The sequence below is a fragment of the Drosophila navojoa genome, chromosome 4 (assembly GCF_054131105.1).
Source record: "Drosophila navojoa isolate 15081-1374.11 chromosome 4, UAZ_NAV_1.0, whole genome shotgun sequence".
NCBI lineage: Eukaryota > Metazoa > Arthropoda > Insecta > Diptera > Drosophilidae > Drosophila > Drosophila navojoa.
In genome coordinates, this window is record NC_142892.1 from 859,767 (window position 1) to 879,630 (window position 19,864).

The following is a 19,864-nucleotide window of genomic DNA, read 5'->3' on the forward strand; positions in this document are numbered from 1 at the left end:
GAGCTGTGCCTCGCTGTCCACTCTGAGCAATCGGCAGCTGGCAAAGATCAGCGCTGAGCGCTGAGAGTTTTATGGCCTCGACTACCTCCGGAGGTGCAGGAGCAGCGATTTGTAAATGTCATAAGTGGGCATTTTCCAATTGGCCAGACAAAGTAACGGCAATAAAAGCAAAACTGTGCCACACAAACTCGGCCCAATCGCTGGCCTCATCTCTTGACCATTTGCCTGGTGTGAGTGTATGTGTGTGTGTGTGTGTGTGTGTGTGTGTCTTTATATGAATTGCTCTTTTTGTAATTTTTAATGCTTTTACGAGCATATAAAATTATTATCATATTTGGTCTGGCTGGCTTGGCTTTGGTCCTGCTCATGGCCCTGGCATATAACTCATGCGACAGTCAGATCCGAGCGCTAAGATAGGCGCCAGTCGAGCATGTGCGCAGCCAGCTCCAAGAGGCGGCACTTGAGCAGCAGCAGCAGCAGCAGCAGCAGCAGCAGCAGCAGCAGCCATTGCCGCATTCAAGCTAAATGACATTCTTTTTGACTTATGAGGCGGCATTTGCTGCATTGCCGTTGCTGATTGAGTGTCGAGAGATGTGGCAGAGTGCAGAGCTCTCGGCCATTATGCTGGACCGCCTGCCAACAAGGCCATCAAATTTGATTGCCACAGCCTATAGCTGGGCTAGAAGGCAGCTACGCCAGCTACGACAGATACGAGCGTTGGCCATTGGCCGTTGGCCGTTGCCTGTTGGCAGGTGGCCGCGAACCCTCGCGCGTTGCCATAATAAACCAATAAAAGCGGCCACTTGCAGTTCCAATCAAGTGACTTTTATTGGGTACCCAGAATAAATTGCCATGGCCCATGGCATGTAACCAAAAATAAAGTCAAGTGCCGCACTTGGCCAGGTAACAACAATAACAAATGGCAGTAGACACTGCTCGAATACCAAATGCTCTTAGTTCAGGAGATATTCAGGTATGGTAAATGTAAGTAATTGGATATATCTCTGATAAGTCATTACAGAGTTATTCGATAGAGTTCCATATATTATTGTCATTATATGATTACTATAAGCAAGTACATTGAAAACTCTCTCCCTTTCATTAGCTGTCCAACTCACACTAAGCTAATATACCTCGCCTGCTTTATAGAGTATGCACCGACAACAATAATAAACATGTAATGAGCCGCTTTCTTCACCGGGTCGGCAAATGCATGGTAATAGATTTCGATTGCATGCCGCGTGCCTCGAACTCAAACTCAGCCGCAGTCGCAGCCGCAGCCGCAGCCGCAGCTACAAGCGCTCTCCAATAGAAAGAGGGAGAGCCACCAGCCTCTAGCCACTAGCTGGGCAGCCGACGCCGGCTTCGACTTGCGACTTCAACTCCGATTGCGACTTTGTCCGGCGATGGACGCGCGATTGCTTTAGTCATGGTCTGCGGGCCATGTGCGATAATTATGGTAATATTTGCATTTGCGTGTGGCTCCGCTAAACAGTTGAGTGAGTCGGCGGGCGCCAGCGACTGACCAACTGACTAGCTGGCTCTGGCTCCCCGACTCCCCTACCCGCTGACTGACTGGAGCCACAGTTGCATACAGCTGCAGCAGTCTGCAATCGAGCTGTGCTTCCTTATTGCAGACATGCAGTTTGAGTTGGGGACGGAGTCGGAGTCGGAGTTGGGGTTCGCCTCCCTCTACTTTGCTTTTCTTTAATGGCATTTTAAACAGTTGATGCTGCCCACTGTGCGGCCACGCCCACCTCAAGCAGCTCGTCGCCGTCGCCGTCATCGTTGTCTCGCTTTCAATTAGGCCTCCGCCTTTAAATTCCAATTTCAATTCATAATTTCGAAATGAAATGCGATTTGAGTTGTCTTTTAGTTTTTATGTCGCGTTTTATTGCCCATTAAAGTAAATTACAGCTAACGGATTGCGACAAAGTGGGCGTGGCCAGAGTGCTTCTTCTTGTTTTTTAGATTGTTTCAATTTTGCGTACAATGCGTTTTTTATGAATGACTGCGGCCGAACGAACTTCAATTTATGCTCGGCCATAAAACACAACGAGCTGCCCCAAAAACCGAAAAAAAATACTAAAAACACATTTTGAAGGCTACAAATTAATTAGAGTGTTTTATCAAGTTTAATTAATATCTTTTTTTTTTGTTTTTTATGTCCGACTGCTGACGTCAGATGGCAAAGATCCCATGTCAAATGTCATTTGGCAGCACTGTAAGTGCCTTCAATTTAATGAGAGCTACTTAATTACAAGCTGCGCATAGTCCACAGTTGATAGAAGCAAACGTTATATAAACACTAAAATAGACAAATGAAATTCGAAATAAACCTGAAGAGAAACTAGGCCTTCGCTTTTCAGCCCAAGACTAAACATCATCATCATGTCAACCAGACCTTAGTTTGATATGCCAACAAGTTAGACCAAATGATTAAAATGAATGCTGCTGAATGCTGAAATAAAAGCTTTAAGCGCAAGTCTATCTTAGATCTACCAAACAACTAAGGCTTAGTTAAGTTGGCGCAGTTCTCCCTGATTAAAGAGCCCAATTAGAGACGAGCAACTCAATTAATTTACTCTGCTCGTTGACCAAAACACAGTCAAATAGGATGCAGTCGCAGTCGCAGTTATCGATGAAGCTGGAGACGATAAACAGTTTCGTTTGCCCCAAGGATATTAAGCGAAACTCGCAGGGGTATGCTTAAGAGGGCAATCACCCGCAGTCAGCCGACAGAGACAGAGACAGACAGAGCAGACAGACGGACGGACGAAGAAGAGGCTAACAACTAAGAAGAAGACGATCCCTGATGGCGATGTATGTATGTTACATACTACACACATCGGCATGGGATCCCAACAACATCGGGCAAAGGCAACACAAAGCAAAGCAGCAAAGGAAAAAGGAAAACGAAAGCCAAGACGAAAATTATAACGAGCATTAAAAACGGTTTTCGGTGTTCAAACAAACCACCGCATGCAGCAACATTTGGTGGCAAGCCCTGCCCTCCCTGCTTCCAAAGTTCAGGCTTCTGGCCTGCGTAGGCGCAGCCACTCACCTGAGCTCCACTTGGAGTGCTCGAGTGCCACAGCCGCAGCGTCAAAGTGGCCATAAAAATCATAATGAAGCGGCGACTAAAACAAAATGCCATAAAATGCTTTAAATGAAAACGGCATAAAAAATAAAAGACAACAAAAACACAACACAAACAGAGCCAAACAATAAAATAAAAAAAAAAAGAGAGAGATGTCCTTCTTGGAATTCTGACCAGGTCGAGACAGCGACGGCGGCTCAGCTCAAAAAGAGCAGTCCGAAAATTCCCAGCTCGCTTGTTGGTCGGGGTGGTGGGCGGGGGGCGAGGGACGTGGCTGTGTGGCATGGAATTCATTCAACAGTTTGTAATCAATGTGGACGTGCAGGACGCAGACTTGATAAGCGTTGCATTCAATGACCCAATGCTGGCCCAGCCCAGGTAGCCGACTCGAGCGAAAGGTGCAAAAGGACCAAAATAAACGAACGAGAAATTTCGCGATTTCGGCTATTTCGGTGGCCTTTAAGTGGCGTCTCACTAAAGTTGGCTTGTTTATGATCGGATCGGGCCGATTAAGTTGCTGGCGCATTCATAAGAACTGATCAGGCGAGAATGAAGCAGCTGAGGCGAGTTCCTATTGCGTTTGGCAGAGGATGTGAGAAGACTTTATAGGGTATCTGACAAAAGACTTGGATGGAACAGTTTCTAAAATAAACATAAATAATATTTGTGTCTGTGCTTTAATGTATGTCAACAACTTTTCGAACTAGGATTGACTCAAAAGTAATTTAAGAATTGCAAAACCTTAAAGGACTTCTTTAATGCATTGATTTTCTCTTAAGCCATGCTCAAACATATCCATTTCATTTGCCGTGCTGAAATAAGTTTAATTAAATTTAATAACCAATATTAAGTGCTTCAACTTTGATCAATTCGTCGAGGGCAAACACTCCAAATTTTGAAGAGCTCCAGAGACTCAAGTGCGCAAACAGCAGCAATTCCAAGTTTCAAAAATAAAAGCTCAAATTTTCGGCCAGCTCTATGCAAAAAAAAAAAAACAACAACAAACTATTTGAGAGTTGTTGTTGTTGTTGTTGGTTTCGCTTTGGCTCTCTGCTGGGCTGCAGGTCAATGCGCTTTTGCAAGGTAAATTCAGACGAAAAGCAGCAAATTCCTTAGAATGGCATAACAAGAGCCCAACACACACACACACAGGCACATTCATACTGTGAAGGAATTAAAAACACATAAATGTCACTTTCGCATAGCTTTTTGTTTTATGGAGCATCCTTTTGCAACCGGAGCCCAAATGTGCGGCTGGCGACTGAGTCGGAATCGGAGACTGAGTCGGAGACTATTCTCGACAAAACCAAAACAAAACCCAAGCCAGAGCAGAGCCAAAACTAAACCCAAAGCCGCAGACATGGCCACACTTCAGCTGCAGGCCGAGCTTCAGGCTTCCAGCTTTGCCCTGCCCTGCCCTTCCCCTGCCTGGCCATGCCTTGCCTGGCTTGGCCTGGCCTGCTCTGCCTGCTGCTGGAGTAGCTAAATTTGACGCAAGCGCAACAAATTCACAGACTCTCAAAACACACACACACACGGGCGCGCACACACACTTGAGCAGACGTTACCTGAACTTGACAATGAACTCGGTCATTTCGAGGGCAACAAACAAAAGGTGATTTACCTTTATCCTTTGCTATGCGCCTTGCGAAACGAGTTGAACGCATTCAATAGATGCCGACAGGCCGGCAGAAAAAAGACAGAGAGAGTGACAGAGAGAGAGAGCGAGAGGACACATTCAAATGCATAGACAGATAGAAATACAGATACACCACACGGAGCACAGAGAGTCCAGCTAAATTCTGCTGAAATTCATTCAGACACACTTCGCACATTAACGCCCAGAGCACCGAGGTCTCAGCTCTGAGCTCTGAGAGCCTTACCTTGTCCCAGGCGTCGTGTCCTTTTCTTACTGCTGCTGCTCGAGTTCCTGGAACTGCGTCGGTCATTTCAAAAGTATTCTCTACTTAGATCCGTTCTATTTAATCTCAGAAATTAATGTCCCTGCAGCTAGCGCTCTGCCTCTCTCTTTATGCAGCGTCGCTCTTAATCAATATCACACGATTTATCAATGATATATGTCAAGGATGTCTCTTGAATAAACTGAAAAATGCTCTGCTTGAAATTAATGAGCCGCAGTGCTCTGAATGCATCGCTATTTCCAGCTAAATAAATGTGGAAATTCTGTGTGAAAATGTTGAAGAATTTTGTTTAAAATGTGGGTGATATGAAGCAGCTACTATAGCTTTTCATTGAAAGTTGATGTTCCTCTTTATTGTAAGTATAGGTAAAAGAAGCATGGAAATGCAATTTCTGAAATTGAACTTTGTTTATGGGACCTTGAACTTGGGTAATTTGCTAGAAATCATAAATTGATTTCGCAAGAATATTATATAAAACTCACTCTGCGAGGCTTACGCTTTCGAGTTTCCTCAAGAGTTTTCATGATCAGATTAGGCTCTGTGTCCAATAGAATTTGATAGTCATATATATTTGCCTAAACTGGAAGCTATTATACACTCATTTACTATAAATACACACACCCATGCACACACAGACTTATGTTTCATATTAATATTCAGCAGCTGCTTTAACTCTCTGCTGCTTAACCCAAAAGACTGCTCTGTCGGCTGCTTCCCTCCGCGTCGCCTTCCGTTGTCGTCCTCGTCATTGGCCTGCACTTATACTAACCATAAATTACTAGCTGTTAGCTGCTACCCAACGCTTTATGGCCAACATACACACACAGAGACGCACACACATGAGCTTGCAGAGAGAGTTGGAGTTAAATCTCCATTGGTCTCGGTTAACTGAACTCTCAAGTAGTCTCGATTAGCGATAATATCTCGCCGCATTGTCATAATTCTTGAGCTGCCCAGCGCAAAACCCATTAAAATCCAAATACTGCGGGGTTGCGATTTGGGGGGTTGGACTCTCGTCTAAGCTTTCTAATAATCCTGGCATGGCATTGACCATCAGTGCGAGTCGCCGAGTGTTGTTGATATATGGCGCTTTTGTGTTTATCAAATGCCATCATCAAATTTTCATTAACTTGTTTTTTTTCTCCTTCTTTCCCGGCTGGCTGTGCTGCTTCGCTTGCTGTGAATACAATAAATCTTGTGCTCGAAGTTGCGCCAAAAAATACGTTTTCAAAGAGTCAAAGGACGTTTCTGGCCTATGCCATAAATAAATATTCAGCTCACTCTTCTAGGTGAGTCACAGAGGGCGAGAGCGAGAGCGATAGAGAGGGCGATAGAGAGAGGGTGGGCATCGATGACAGCAATAGACAGGAGGAGTCTGTGCTCTGCGTCTCTGCTCGCTCGATGTCCTTTATTAGCCAAGTTTACAGACACATTTGTCAATTTTATGTTGGCTAGGCGTCCAATTTGCCGCATTGCAATAATTATGAATTATATGCAGGCCTGGCAGCAGCTCCACTTGATGCTACTGCTCCTCCTGCTCCTGCTGCTGCTGCTGCTCCTGCTGCTGCTGCTGCTCCTGCTGCTCCTGCTGCTGCTGCTGCTCCTGCTGCTCCTGCTGCAGCAGCTTGTGGCACATCCTTCAGTTAATTACCAACAAGACGTCAACTTTTTTAATTCATTTGCCAACTTTGGCACACATTTCCAACACATTGCTCCTCCGTCGTCCTCCACTTTTTTCGCCCTGGACAGATGATCGATGTTGGCATCGCATTTGACCTCGCACTGTGTGTCTGATTTTATTGGAAAACTTTTGACGCCGACTGGATACAGCTACAGCTACGGCTCCTGCTCTTGGCTTGCTGTCCAAATCATATTTTATGGCCATCATTATTACCTAATTTTTATGCGCCCAACCGTCGCCGACAACTGAAAAGTTGGTCCTCTTCTGTCCTGTCCCTAGCGTCTTCTTGTTGCACATTTCTTCAGCTGCACCAGTTGCCTGCCTCAGTCTCAGTCTCAGTCTCAGTCTCGGCCTCTTGGCTGCCAGCAAACTGATAAAACTTTCTTCCAAAATTATTTTCCCACTTTTTTCGCTTCTGCATTTAAACGAGCGTGGCAGACAAAATGCGATTGCTAATTTTTCATGGCGGATAATGAATGATATATTGACTGTAATATGCTGCCCCCAAAAGAGGGCGGGAATGTGGTTGCAACCACCAACTGGCTGGCTGCCTGACTGCCTGGCAGAGCTAGTTGGCAGTGCAATTATTCAAACTATTTGTCGGAGAGGGTGAAGCGGACGAGGGAGGACAGGGCGCTAATTAGCCAAAAAGTTTGCATTTGCATCGCGCTGTGATAGATAGGCGATAAAGAGGCCAACGATCTGGCTTGAATTATGCTAACAGCAGTTACGACAGTTAGAATTAGGCAATAGTTTATGATGCGGTCTATTCAATTTGCAATCAGTGCAGCTACAGGTAGTCATCACTAGTAGTATCTTATAATATTAGAAATCGTAGTATCTCTCACCTAGGCAGCTCTGCTTGAAGTATCTCTCATATTAACAAGACTTTTTTGTTACTTTTACCCAGTCCACAAGCCATAAATCCATTCGATCACCTCTCGACTCCAACACTTGCAATCCCCACAAATATCTTCGCCAAGCATCTACGGCCGGGCAGCAACTTATCGCAGCATCTCCTGCTGATGACAGTGTCAGAAAAGTCGCCACGTTTTAACTCAGTTACAAATTGTTCAATTGATGGGCCATTTGATCATCTCAAGCTCTCGACGGCCGCCGCCGCCGCCTTCGCCTTCGCCTCCGCCTCTGACCCCTCGTAAGTACAGTTGCCATGTGACCGAGCTGATAACTGATTTGTGATAAGCCAGCTTTCAATTTTTTGCTGTTTTGTGGGCCAACAACACGACGAAGCAGAGGCAGCAGAGCAACAACAGACATTTGGATAGCCATTACGTGGGCCAGGACAGACACATAAAGTAAATACATAACGTGGGCCAAACGACTAATATGCGATTATGGCAAATCAAATGCCTTTTGGCTCGAGAGTCAACAACAGCCGCAGCAGCGGCAGCGGCAGCAGCAGCAACAACACAATGGAAACGTGAACGAACAGATTGGGACTTGGGCAGCAGGCGAAGGGCCAAGACGAAGGCGCAGGCGACTTTCCAACATTTTGCACATCTGTTCGAATAATATATAGAATTTTTTTGTCGTCCAGACGACGCAAAATGCGAGCAAGAAAGGCACGAAAAAAAAAGAAACGAAGCACACACACTCTCTCATATAGAGCGTAAGTACAAGCCCAAATATAATAAAACGACAGGGGCTGCAGAGCAGGCGAGCAGGCGAGCAGCCGAGAAGGTGGTCAGGGGTGGGGGGAGCGGCTGGGCATGGGGATGTACAGATCGAGGGGTGTGTGCCAGGTCTGGGTTGCTGTGGCTGAAGCGGAGGCGACAATGGCCAAAGGTTACTGACACAGCACGCACATTGACCTTGATCGCTGGGAACGTCTGGAGACGTTCAGTCAGGCAAACGGGAAGCAGCAGCAGCAGCAGCAGCAGCAGCCGAACCCGAAGCCGCAGCCGCAGCCGCCGTCGAAGCTGTATGGGCAAAGAGCGCCCGCCGGGAGCAGGAGACAGACACAAGACGCTAGTAAATTATTTGCAAATTTATTTAGCCCCGGCTGTACAATACAGCAGCAGCAGCAGGCGGCAGCAGGAGGCAGCAGCAACAGCAGCAGCAGCAGCAGCCGCCGCGATTCCCAACCTACCGCATTGTTACATCACGTAAGGCAGACGGCCAGAGAATGGCAACCAAATAATACAGCAACATAAAAAAGGAGCAGCTATTGGTAGGGGTGCGAAGCAAATAACGGTGCCTGTGCCTGAGCCCAGGATGTGCTCGTTACGTGTCCAAGTTGAAATGAAACCGAAACTGGACGCTGGCAAATTGCTTATGAGGCTGAATCGCCGGCAAAATGTGAAATGAAAGCTGACCAGGGTTCGCAGCGCCAGAGGGAGCAGCAGGACGAGCAGGAGGCGGTCCTTAACAGGCGGGCAGGAAGCGCTTAAAGTTCGTTAAACTCGCTAGCGACCATTGTTGCAATGCACTGAGAGAAAACTTGGGTGTAGAAACGGAAATCAATTCTAATTAATTGACAAATTGTTATTGTATTTGGTCAGAGATCCATCCAGCTGCGGATTCCCGATTTTGGTGCTGGTCTCTGCTTTCGGCGAGCAGAGTAAACCTCTCAAGGATTTCTTCCACTGTAACACAGTGAGGCAAAAGCCACTACGCGCTCCCGTTTGTCTCTCCCTCTCACTCTCGCTGTCTGCCTGCCTGTCTGTCTGTCTGTCTGTTGTCCGTCTGCCTGACTGCTGCCGCCCTTCGGCCCAATTGCGTCTCAGCTTCAGGACCTCGCCTCGACACGCTGTTGTCGCTTACGCTTCCTGGCCACGCACAACGCACAAAATATCAACGCACTTTTCAAGTCCTCGCATTTCTTCTGTTCGAGTTGTGGGTACCGTCTGGCGGTGCGGCGAGCGGGGATCAGGGCAATAGAGCGCAGCGCCTGAAGCAACCACCACCAAAGCGAGGCCAAACCCAAACTCAAACCCAAGAACAAAACCCAAACCCAAACCCAAACCCAAGCAGAAATCCATGTGCGGGCCCTTGTCTGGTCTATGCCTATGCTTAAGGACTCGCTGCTAGACCTGCTTGGGCTTGGGCTTGGGCAAGGACTTCCTGGTGCGTAAGGCGCTGCGCTCTTCATTCAATTCAAATTTTCTTGCGAAACGCTTTTAATTGCCTAGCCCGCCATGGGCGTTGTAGTAGGGTGCGGGGAGACGCGGGGCAGAGGGGGCCGAACACGACTTGAAGAGTCGACCCCATAAATTACGGACAGTCAGCGAACTGCTCACCACACTGGAAATTTGATATTAATATGGAAATTTACTTTTCGTATTATTGTTTTTTATGTTTTTTTCCTCTTATCCTAGCGGCCCGCCTTTTCTCGATTGTTTCGAGTGACACTAGCTAAATTTTAATTAAAAAATAATTTAAGAAAAATATGTGCAATACTTGAATGAAGTACAGAATATAAAGGAATTCACAAAAGAGAAGAAAATATTGCATACGCGAGATAAGAATGAATTATTAAATGATGAGACATTGCTGACAGTGAAATATAGGCAAATTAAATATAAATAAAGATGTTGGTAATTAGATAGAATGGGGATAGGCTGAATGTAAAAGAAGAAAGCTCAAGGTATGCTTGTTCGATCAACCTTTCATCAATCAAAGTTTTATAGAGCCTTTACCAAACTTTGCCTTTAAATATTAATTTCCTTCCCTTAATTAGCTGCGTAGATTTTTTAGCATGCTTCACATTGTTTTCCTTAAACGGATTCTTCAGTAACAACTTCATCTCTTAATACTCATATGCAAATGATCCTTCTTATATATACATTTCAAATTCCACCTTTCCTCGATATTGTCCACATCTCTCGCTCTCTTTCCCAGTCTCTCTCTCTCTCTCTCTGAGTTCAGCTGCCACGCCTCAAAACTGTACCTCGTGTTGCCTTGGGGGTTCACATGCTGACGCTGCTGTGGCTTCTCTTCTCGCACATTTTTCTCCTGCACTGCGCCCCATTCTTCTTATTGCTATCTTCTGCTCATGTCTGTCTCTGCTCTCTGCTCTCTGTCTCTGCCTCTGCTTCTTCCTTAATCGACGACGACGCATCCACAAATTAGCAGTCGTCGACCTCAATATCAGCTTACGAGCCACGCCGAGTCTCGTAGACTCTCTTCGACTGCTCGTCTCTCCTGCTCCTCCTCCTCCTGCCTCTCCTCCTCCTGCCTCTCTTCCTCCTGCTCCTCCTCCTCTTCTTCGTCCTCCTCCCTTAGGCTTGTTCACCTTGCATCTATTGCGCCGCGACAGACATGAAAAATTCCCCCTCATTATTGCACGTAATGTGATGTTGTTTCACTCTAGAATCGTCGCTCGTTTCGCTTCGCCTTTGTATCACACAGACACGCACACACACTCACACACACGCACTTTGCGTTTCGGGTTTTTGGATTTTGGATTCGGGTTCAGGTTCCTGTCTTGCTGCCCATTGCTGCTCCCCTGTTCAACGACGTTCTGGTTTTTGCATTTTGCGCCTCGAGCGCTGCGCTTGGTTAGCCCAGACAAACAGACAGACCGAGAGAGTGAGTGAGCGAGAGAGACAGAGAGAGAGATAGTGAGGTGTGTGTGAGATAGAGCGGGAGAGAGGGCTCTGTCTGGCTGTCTGGGCGTATTTTATGTTCTGTTTTGGCTATATAAATTCTGTTGTTGTTCTGCCTACCACCAACGATGATGACGAGTCCAACCTTGCTTTTCCCGCCAAATGCAGGCGAAGCAACAGAAGCAGCAGCAGCAGCAGCAGCAGACAATACCACATGGCAAGTCCTAGGTCGGTTACACCACCAGACAGAGAGACGTACGGACAGACGGAGACAGGCAGACAGGCAGAGGGACAGACAGACAGACAGCGTCAACAGAGGGTTACTCACGCTACTATGACTCGCTCAGCTCGCCGAGGGTTACTCGCTGCGCCCCAATATTGAAATTCGCAAATTCGAGTTCGAAACCGAAACCGAAACCGACGCCAAAAACAACAACGAAATCATCATCAACCAAATGCCGGCAGCTCGTCGTGTGAATGAACTCCGTCAAGGACAATGATCTGCTCGGCGAGCGTCCGAGTGCCCATTAAACCACCTCCGCCCGCCGCCTTCACCAGCAGACTAGCCCGTGCCATAGCCACGCCCATCGCGCCTTTTGCTTTGCATTTATTGCGATTTATTTTTCGGGCCGAGGGTTGATTTTTATGGAAGCAGACGACGGCGACGACGACGACGGCTGCGTCGACGGCGTCATTGACATTGCAAATTCACGAGCAACAGACGCAAAACAAAACAAATCGTTAAACTCGGTGGGATGGAACCCCCCGTTCGATGGATGCTGTCTGCTGCGCGCTAGCCTCCCCCACACCAGGCACATCGAAAGTGAACACAACTCAGTCAGCAGATTTGTAGCCAAAAATCTCCATTGTCCTCTGGCTGTGGCTCTGGCTCGTCCTGCCAGATGATGCGTTTCATTATTAAATATTTAGCAAATGTCTCTCTGCCTGGCTACCCCCGGACTCCAATCCCCTTCCCCTCCACCGCAGCACACGACTCTCAGTATTCGACATTTAAATGCGCCTTCACGTCCAATCCTCAATGTTTATTGAATTTCTGTTTGCCGTTCGTCTGTTTTGGACCAGTTAGCAGTTGTTTCTTCTGCAGCTCACTGTTGTCGCCAAATATTGCACCTGCCCTGCCCAGCCTGCCCAGCCTGCCCTGGCCGTTTGCACCTGTCCACGGCGAGTTCAAAGCTTTGATGTTTGTTTTGTATGCGGGCAGAGTTCAATGTCCGCTGCACACAGCAATTCGAATCGCATTGCATTCGACTTTAGCCAGAGGCAGGAAATTAATCGAAATTGAGCTAAACACCGAGGGGCCCTCGCATCGTTTTAATGACTTTATAAGTGGTTTTCCCGCTATTAATATTGGGGTAGTCTCGTTCAATGTACACGATGCATGCGGGCTCGTTGTTTGAAAATTGATCAAATTAATTACTTTTCTTTAAGAGTTAAATACATGTTGATGTATTCAATTAAAAGCAATGCATGATTATCAGCCCATTCATTTAGTGGCTTTTCGCTTCAGAGCTGTGTCCAGCCAAGATCTACAATATGTTCTATAGCGAGTGACTAGTCTCTTTTCCTCCCATAACCTCTGCAAAGCTCTAAACTATTTTTTTACATTTCCTTAAATGCTCTGCCTTCACAATTCCTCACATTTCTCCTTACTTCTTTCAAACATCAACCCCATACTTAAAGTGCTATCTATCCACAGCTCGTCTCGTTGCTTCTCCTCGATCCCCTTGAAATGCTGTGTGTCAAGCTGTCAAATGGGCAAAATTGGTTCCCCCAGCTGAGATTGGCAAATGAACAGAGGCATTAATTTATTTCAATTTGTATGCAAAACTTTGCATTTGCCAGTGGAGACAACTGCAGTAACAACAACAGCAACAGCAACAACAGCAGAAACTTGACTGACAATGCTCGAGGATGTCTGTCGGCCGTCTTCGGCTGCGGCAGGGGCAACATTTTGACTGGCTGTCAGTTCAAGTCGAAGTCGCAGTCGAGGTCCTATTCGGCAGGACTCTGGGCGACATATTGCCAAACATGTTTATTTACAGCCAAAGGAACAAGCAACAAGGCACAAGGACAACAGCTCGCGAGGAAGCAAACAGAAACGAAGTAACTGAAAAGGGAAGAAGGGAAGCCGAGTAGTGCACACCGGAACCAGATCAAGAACCCAAAAAACCGGAGCAGAAATTAACAATATCTTGAAAGTACACAGAGATTAAAAACTAACAGAGTGTAAACTCTCTCTCTCGGTAACGAAATTGTGCTCTATAATATATCAAAAATATTTACTTGTATATAGCTCTTTAAATGAGTGACTCTTTCAGCCAAGCTACTCTATTTTTTCTCTGCGTGTAATCGCGAACGCATCTTGTCACATTCTCATTGTCATCGTCATTGCTATTGTCATTGTCCGTGTCATTGTCAGGAGATCTATTTTTTCCCGTTCGCAGTTCCAGACGTCGAACAATTCGAGCAATTTCACTTTAAAAATTGCGGCGTTTAGCGCGCGATTGCCACAAATCAAAGCGACATTAAATTTCCCCTTGGCTCCCCACAGCCCCCCGATGCCAGACGACTCGTATTTACCCTAGGCAGCGGCTGTAACCGCCTTAGATTTGTGCGCCTGTGTGTGTGTCTGTGTGTGCCTTTTCATTTTTAGATAAATAAAACATCGCAAAGAAATCCCAAATGTCGTTTTCGTCTGAGCAGAGGCGTCCAAGAAAGTGGTTTGAGTGGTCTGGCATGGACAGGGATCGGGGAGCGGAGAGCGGAGAGCGGGGGATTGACTGCTGCAAACATATGCGATGCCAAATCAGCAGCAGACAAAACAAACAAAGACTTCGGGACAGACAAAAGGACCAAGACGGAAGGACAGACAGGCAGACATTGAATTCGCCTTCGCTGTTCAAAAATCGCTAAAGCAAATGAGAGGAAAATAAAAGTTTACGTGGCGCGCACGTGAGTGCCAGAGCAGGCAGCTTTTGCCAGGGCACACGCGAGGGTGGCTGCCTCCTCCCGCTCCCGCTCCTGCTTCTGCTCCTGCTCCGTTGTCAGTGACTGCTGCCGATTTTCGTGCGTAGACATCAACACAGACGACAATATTCCACTTCAAGTGATTTGTTGTTCAAAGTGGAGACTCAACGACAAAAAGAAAAGAAAACCAAGGAGAAAATACAGAACTTTTCCAGACGTCGGCGGCTGCTTGAATGATGTCCATGAGGGATGGCGTCAGGGGGAGGGAGAGAGACCAGTGTGTGGGTGGGGCAGGGCCCTTAGGCCTACAATTTCCACAGAGCTCAGCAGCAATCGGTGGCTAATAAATAAATATGCAAGCAAGAAGCAGCCTCCGTAGCTGGATTAGTCTGCGAATTTATGTCTGATCCATAAGCCATGCGTGGAGCATTGCCTATGAAAGCTGATACAGATGAGGTCTTAATATATAGATGACAGTCGAATGGGCACAGCTGAAGCATAAATATGCGAGAATTATTGAGCAGCGTCGTTAGCATAGGGGAATAGATGTGATCCTATAAGTGACATAAATTCTAGAAAATAGATTTAACTCTACACGTAACACTAGATAAATTTCTCGATGGAAGACTACGAGAAGAACTACTAGAAGACTAGGCTAGGAGAACGACTGTGGAAGAAATCACTACTAGAAATCAATTCCAATCTCAGCAACTTTCGTCTAGTGTCTAATGTTGTTAGTCTAACGTGATTATCGTAGAGCAATACGTGAATAGGCCTAGCTTGACTGTCTGACAATAGCGCTTGTTATCCTGTTTATGTCCCATTCTTGTCCATGAACGTAATGCCAAAATGTACGCGTCTCTGAACTTTGACCCTTGCAAAAAGCGCCGCCTGTGACCTTTGTGCGTGCGTTGACGCGTCTGCGCCACATCAAATTTTATGGATGCTGCGCTCGAATGTTGTTTCTGTTGTTTCTGTTGCTATTGCGACTGTTGTTGTTGCGGATTCTGGTGCTGTTGCTCAGTTTGCTTGGCACTTTTTTATGTGAAATTAATTTAGAAAACTTTCTCGAAATCACAAAATGTGAACAATTCACGTGTACGCCCAAGGGGTCAGATGTCGGGCGTCAGAGTTTTGGGGTTGGGGTTTGTTTAGGGTCCGTTTCTTTTTTTGGGGAGCTGAGTGCCATGTTTTGATAAGTATGTGTTTGCAGTTAATGCGGCTTAGTAAACCATAAAGGTCTGAGGTTTAAGAGACACACGGCAACTGAAAAGTGAAAAACTAACTTACGATTATATACGTGCATGTATCAAAACATCTTATGTTGGGATTAAAGACAGCAAAAAATGGAGTGTGTGGGTCAGCTTAGCAAAAGAAGTATAACGAAATGTAGACGTAGCATTAAGCAGAGGCAACTAGTATCTGTCTGTCATGTACTTAAGAGTTGTGTTTATCTTTTGAGTGAGTTTTACTCTTAGTGAAGCAGTATCTTTATCTCTGCGCGTATCTCTTTAGTCAATCATCATCATGTATTTTAGTCAAGCCCCCTCTCCCTCTCTCTCTCGGCCACTGTTTCTCCGTCCCCCTCTCAGCTAAAGCACTTATAGTTGTATTTTTGTGTGCTATGGCAAACCCTCGTTGCTGAAGTTTTATGGTAAATGCCCCAACGGAAATGCCCCTAGCCAAGAAGTGTCCCTACTGACAGCTCAAATGACCCATTCGGTGGCCACAATTTGCCATTGCTTGGATGTCGGTGGCAAGAGCCGCAAGCAGCAAGCGGCAAGCGGCAGCATGTGGCATGCGGCATGCGGCAAGTGGCAAGTGGCAAGCAGCAAATGGCGAAGACGACATCAGCAAATGGCAAATGGGGCATCGGCATCTGATAGATATAAAAACATCAACACACTGCCATCCACTCAATGCGCATTTGTATCTGTATCTGTATCTCTCTATCTGCAAATGTATCTCGTGTGTATGTGGCTTCGCCTTTGGGTGCTGCATCTTCCGTTCATAGTGCATCGAACTTCCACTTTGGATTCTACGTTGTAAATATCTTGTGCTCATGTATCGACAATAATTACGTCTGAGCTACTCGTAGATCGCAACTCAGAGAATTTGCAAGTTGCTCAGATGGAGCAGAGAGCGGGAGAGTGGGAGAGCAGGGGTAGAGGGCGCTATGACTGGACGTGAGAAGGCCGCAGACAATAATACAAACACGCCAAAGTGTGTAGAACGAAATGGAAAATGGAATCGAATCGAAGCGCATGAAATGAAATTGTGCACCCAGTTCAGCACACCCCACCCGTTCCCCCTCTACTCTATCTCTTCCTCTCTCACACGCTCTCTCTCTGTCTCTCTCTTGGTTTGCTGTCCGCACAATACTCGTTCGCTCGTTCACTCGTTCCTTCCTACATTCTGCGAGGTGAATGGACGCAAGGTGACGCGACGTAGCGCAGTCGCTGCCCGCGTCGCTGCTGCAGTCAACGTCAGTTGAATGTTGGCTTCATTTACTATGGATTTGCGCGCCAAAAACGTTCCCCTTTCAGGAGTTGACTTTGTTTTGAGAGAGACAGAGCGAGCGAGCGAGCGAGCGAGAGAGAGAGAGAGAGAGACGCCAGTGAAACGTTGTGAATGTGAAACGTGGATGCCAAAAGGGCCATAGGCATGGGCATGGGCATGGGCATGGGCGTGGCAGCAGAAAAAATAACAGAAAACAGAGAACAGAGAACGAGAAAAAAAAACGAGACAGGAGCACAGGCCAGACGCCAACTGTGCTGTACTTGCTGCCATTTACCATTACCACTTCGCATCGACGACTGCCCCCGGGCCTAAGCCAACCTCCCCCCGCCCACCGGCACCCGGCCGAGAAGCGAAGCGTTTCAGAGCTGCCGCTCCTTCAGTTTTGTGTTTGTCTTGCGAGTTTTGCTTTGATCCCCTCATTCTGTCTGGCTGGCTGGCTGGCTGGCATTCCCGTTCGCATTCGCAATTCTGCTTTGCCTTTGCCTCAGTTTTTGCATTTGTTTTTGTTTTTGTGCCCATTGCCATTGCATGCACTTCGCCCGCCACAGACAGAGCCATGTTATTGCCCTGTCGTCCTCTCCTGCTGCTGCTGCTTCTCTCCTCTTTATCATCGCTCTCGTTGTCGATGTCGTTGTCGTTGTCGTTGTCGTTGTCGTTTGCTGGCTTTGTTTACAAGCATTTGATGGACCACTAACGTCGCATTGAGGCTCCCCTTCGCATTCGCATTCGCATTCTGCAAAATGCGCGCGATTTTCTTGCTGCTGCCCTTTTTTTGTCTCTCGCTTTTGCTATTTGTTGTTTTTGCATTGGGGTTTCTTCTTCTTGTGCTTTGGCGAATTATGACAGCAAAACGTGTTGCGTGGCACAAAAACAAATGGCGAGAAAATTGTAATTCTCTTGCCCGCCCGCCCCCTGCGGGTCTGCTGCCCCTGCTTCATCTTCTTGTCTCCGCTGGCGATTCGCATTCTCATTGCCATTCGCTTCATTTTTATACCCTGAACCCATTGAAAATGGGAAATCAGGGTATAATGTTTTTGTGTAAAAGTATGTAACAGGCAGAAGGAATCATCGCAGACCCCATAAAGTATATATATTCTTGATCAGCACGACGAGCTGAGTCGATATAGCCCTGTCCGTCTGTCCGTCCGTCCGTCCGTCCGTATGAACGCCGAGATCTCAGAAGATATAAGAGCTAGAGAGCTGAAATTTTTTGTGCATACTCGTGTATACCATACGCAGTACGAGTTTGCTTTATTTTTTCGATAACTCATCCGATAACTTTTTTATCGAGAATAATCGAAAAATTGATTTTGTTTTTTGAGCCTCATCGGAGTACTAATAAACATAGAGACTTCAGATTTACTGTGTATATATATATGATAAATACAAACATTTTGTAATCAACAGATTTTGGATACCACGCCCCCTTCGCCCCCAATTCGTAAAAAACGTATTTCAAGTACTAGAGACTTGTGCTTTAGAATGTACACACATTTTGACCATATGATTACGCTCTGAAAATTTCATTAAGATTGCATGTCTACAAAAAAAGTTATTCATCAAATAAATTCTCATACTATTGCCCACACTGCAGCGCAGCCCAAGCGCAGTCGCTGCTTACTGCGCAGTTAGCAGAGCACAGGCACGTGAGGGTGGATGCATGTGTATGTATGTGTGCGTGCATAAAAGAAGTGCAGAATGATAAGAATATCAGCTTGGAGGGTTCAGGGTATCTCCTAGTCGAGCAGTCTCGACTAGAGTCTTCTTACTTGTTATTAGTTGTACTTTATTGAATTCGTCGATTGAATGAATTGCTCAATGAGCGGTTCCCCCCAAACAGACGCCACTCCAAACGCCCCCATCTCCACTCGCCCTTAACTGTCCTCGCTGTCACCATTCCCGTTTGTAGGGATTCTCAAATGAAATGGGATAGAAAATATGTGAATTATCTATGTGAATGCTTGCTCAGAGCTTACGGAAGGACAAATTCTATGAATTGAAATACTATTTAAATTACGGCTTGCTTACGGGAATAAAAAGATTTCCCTGAAATATTTCCAGAAATATATTTTGAAATAATGCAATCATCCACTTTTACTTGGGAAAAGATTTTCCAACTACTTTTCTTTTCAACAGAAATTGATTTGCAGTTCTTAATTTAAGTTAAAGCTTTGAAATTTACAAATCATATCAAATAGAGTTTAATTTATTATTTTGAACATATTTAGAGCACATTTACGTGTAATTTTGCAAGCAATTCTTTCACATTTCCTATCAGACAAGGTTGTACTTATACTCCATTCATAGAACATGTAGCCTTGATCAACAACAATCGTCATCGGAGTCCGAGTCTGAATCATCTAAGGCATCGCAAATTTCCTGCGCAGTTTTCGGCTTGCTGTTGGCTGACGCACATTTGATGGTCTTCGAGCAACTTACGGCGCTGCGGAGCAAGCTCTCCTCTATAGTGGTTGTAGCTAGCTCTATAGCGCCGTAAGCCCTCTTCGATCCAAAGTTCTGCAGCTGCATAGCCCGATTGATCATGACATTCAGTTTGATTTTCTCCTTATCGAGGCAGTTGAGCAACTGTTTTATCTCGTTCCTTTCCTTGTAGGTCTTGCAGGGATTCTCGCACAGCTCGCGTGTTCGCTCCTTCATGTCGTTTATAATTGCATTCTGGCAATCGATCTCCTTTGTCAGATCGAGATACTCGCGGTACATGCGATGCTCCTCTTCGTTATCCTCGCTCGACTCGTCCAGCATCTCGAAGGGATCCACCTCGCTCTCATCGGCTTTGTCCTCGTCAACTGCTTCCTCTTGCTCCTCGGCTGTTGCCTCTGCTTTTTCGTCTTCTTCTGCCGTCTGAACGGTCTCTCCCTCTGGAGCTTCTTCCTCCCCAGCATCAGCCATTTGGTTGGTTTAGCACAAGTTAAAAATTTTTAATTTCCTAACAATTTAGACCAGTTTCGAAATATTTTGTCAAGTGAGTTATGACAGATGAATAACAGAGAACTTGACTAGAGATTGAAGTATTGAGGTGACCTTTCAGATATGATTATATGATTACATTTAACTGAAGTATCAT

At 46.1% G+C, this 19,864-nt stretch overlaps 1 protein-coding gene and 1 long non-coding RNA gene across 2 annotated transcripts in view; one reads left to right on the forward strand and one right to left on the reverse strand.

The window, feature by feature from the left end:
• LOC149091303 (uncharacterized) overlaps positions 1 to 19,864 on the forward strand; it is a 194,739-nt gene that overhangs the window by 58,393 nt on the left and 116,482 nt on the right. The window lies entirely within an intron of this gene.
• On the reverse strand, positions 18,957 to 19,799 carry LOC108650653 (uncharacterized). The gene has a single exon (XM_018099863.3). The coding sequence runs from the start codon at positions 19,687 to 19,689 to the stop codon at positions 19,102 to 19,104; it is 588 nt and encodes a 195-aa protein (XP_017955352.1). The 5' UTR covers positions 19,690 to 19,799; the 3' UTR covers positions 18,957 to 19,101.

What these genes read in the sequence shown, in the direction of transcription:
- LOC108650653 (XM_018099863.3), bottom strand. Translation starts at nt 19,689, where the DNA reads ATGGCTGATGCTGGGGAGGAAGAAGCTCCAGAGGGAGAGACCGTTCAG.